At 66.3% G+C, this 1,595-nt stretch overlaps 1 protein-coding gene across 1 annotated transcript; it reads right to left on the bottom strand.

Annotated features, from left to right (window-relative positions):
* Nucleotides 1-296: 296 nt before the first annotated feature.
* Nucleotides 297-1,595, bottom strand: CUNH11orf96 (chromosome unknown C11orf96 homolog). Its single transcript, XM_037069061.1, has one exon. The coding sequence runs from the start codon at nt 1,267-1,269 to the stop codon at nt 898-900; it is 372 nt and encodes a 123-aa protein (XP_036924956.1). The 5' UTR covers nt 1,270-1,595; the 3' UTR covers nt 297-897.

Here is a 1,595-nt window from a genome sequence, read left to right as displayed (position 1 = left end):
GTCAACTGCACCGAGTCGGACTCTCCATCCTCACAGTGCCGGCCTGCGGCTTCAACTCCATCCCGGACACTGGCGATGGGAACAGACCAGGGAGGCAGGGGCGCTCTGGGCTGGGTGTGGATCCACTTGGGGAGGCTGGCAATGGACTCGGGCACTGGGGACACGACCTCGTTCCAGGGTCTGAATTACCTCCACTTGGGGATCCCCTTACTCCCATTCCAGCCCCATCCTTCCCCACCTCCCCCAGTCTGAGGCAGGGCCCCGAAGGTTCAAGAACTCAAGAGCCTGGAAAAATGCACTGTGCAAATATACTGACTTTATTCGTCTCCATTCAGGAGCCTCACAGACATATTCAGGTAAAAAGATCGTTAAATAAACGCCGTCAGCCACCGCAATGCAAAAATAAATATCAATCCTCCGGCCACAGCAGCAGCAACCGCTGCGCCCCAAATCCCGTCCGCCGCGCCTAACAATTATAAAAGTGTTCAGCGAGAGTATGTTGGCGTGAGTGTGAACCAGTGTGTGCTGTGGGGCACGGTGGTGGAGCGGTGTGCAGTATCGGAGCTGCAAACCCTGGGACGAGGGCGCGGAGCGGCTCTCCAGGAAGCCCCGGCAACGTGGGCTACTCCACGCGGGCACATCACCCCGCACACACTCACAGCAGAGTTCGTACTGGGCAGAGTTAAAAAATAAACATTTACAAGGGCAAAGAAAGTGGCCCCCTTCCTGGCGTCCCTGGCCTCAGGGCGAGCGCAGCGCGGGGAGCGCCGACCAGTTCGTAGCCTGGCGGGAGTCCAGGGGTGGAAGGGACCGCCGTGCGGGTCCTGGAGGTCCCCGCGCGCTGGCCCCGCCGAGGTGCGCACGCGGAGACGTGCGAGCCCCCGCTGCCGGCGGCGCTCACAGGGCCGAGTCGGAGTCGCTGGAGTCCAGGCTGTTCCTCAGTTTGCTGCTGCTGAGCTGCTCCCTCTGCAGCGACAGGCTCTGCGTGCTGCGGCGCAGGCACTCGAGGCTCTGCAGGAACGACTTCCTGGCCTTCTCCTCCTCCAAGGGAGACACCCCCTCCTCCTCCACCTCCTGGATCTCGTCGAAGGTCACCGGCTGCGTCTTGAAGCGGGACTGGCGCGGCCGCCGGAGCCGGCCCTTGCCCTTGGTCAGCTTGGCGGGCCGCACGGGCTGCGGGAACTCATCGGCCAGGCACACGAAGTGCGGCATCACCGCTTGGTAGCTGGAGCAGATGCCCATCAGCTCGCCGGGCTTGGCGGCCGCCATGGCGCTGCCGGCGTCTTCGGGGCCCGGCGGCGGGGCGGCGGGGCTGTCCGGGGACGGCCGCTGCGCCGGGCCCCCCCGGGGGGCAGCAGCCTGGGGCTCGCCGGGTGGGGGATCCAAATCTGCTGTGGGGCGGCGGCGGCCCTCGCGGGCCCGGGTCGGGGCTCCTCGGGGTCGTGGACGGAAGGCCGGTCTGGGAGGCGCGGGGCTCCCGGGTCGCTACTTCGCTGTGATCCCAGGCGCTCGCCTCTGCCGCCGCCGCCGTCTGCCCCGCGGCGACCGGCCCGCCGCTTATATAGCCGGCTGCTACCCACACACGGCTGAGAGCT

Source organism: Sturnira hondurensis, unplaced genomic scaffold (genome assembly GCF_014824575.4).
Source record: "Sturnira hondurensis isolate 20B ecotype Veracruz unplaced genomic scaffold, ASM1482457v3 Scaffold0018399, whole genome shotgun sequence".
Classification (NCBI taxonomy): domain Eukaryota; kingdom Metazoa; phylum Chordata; class Mammalia; order Chiroptera; family Phyllostomidae; genus Sturnira; species Sturnira hondurensis.
The sequence above is the reverse complement of the archived record's forward strand: the minus strand, read 5'-3'. Positions and strand labels throughout refer to the sequence as shown.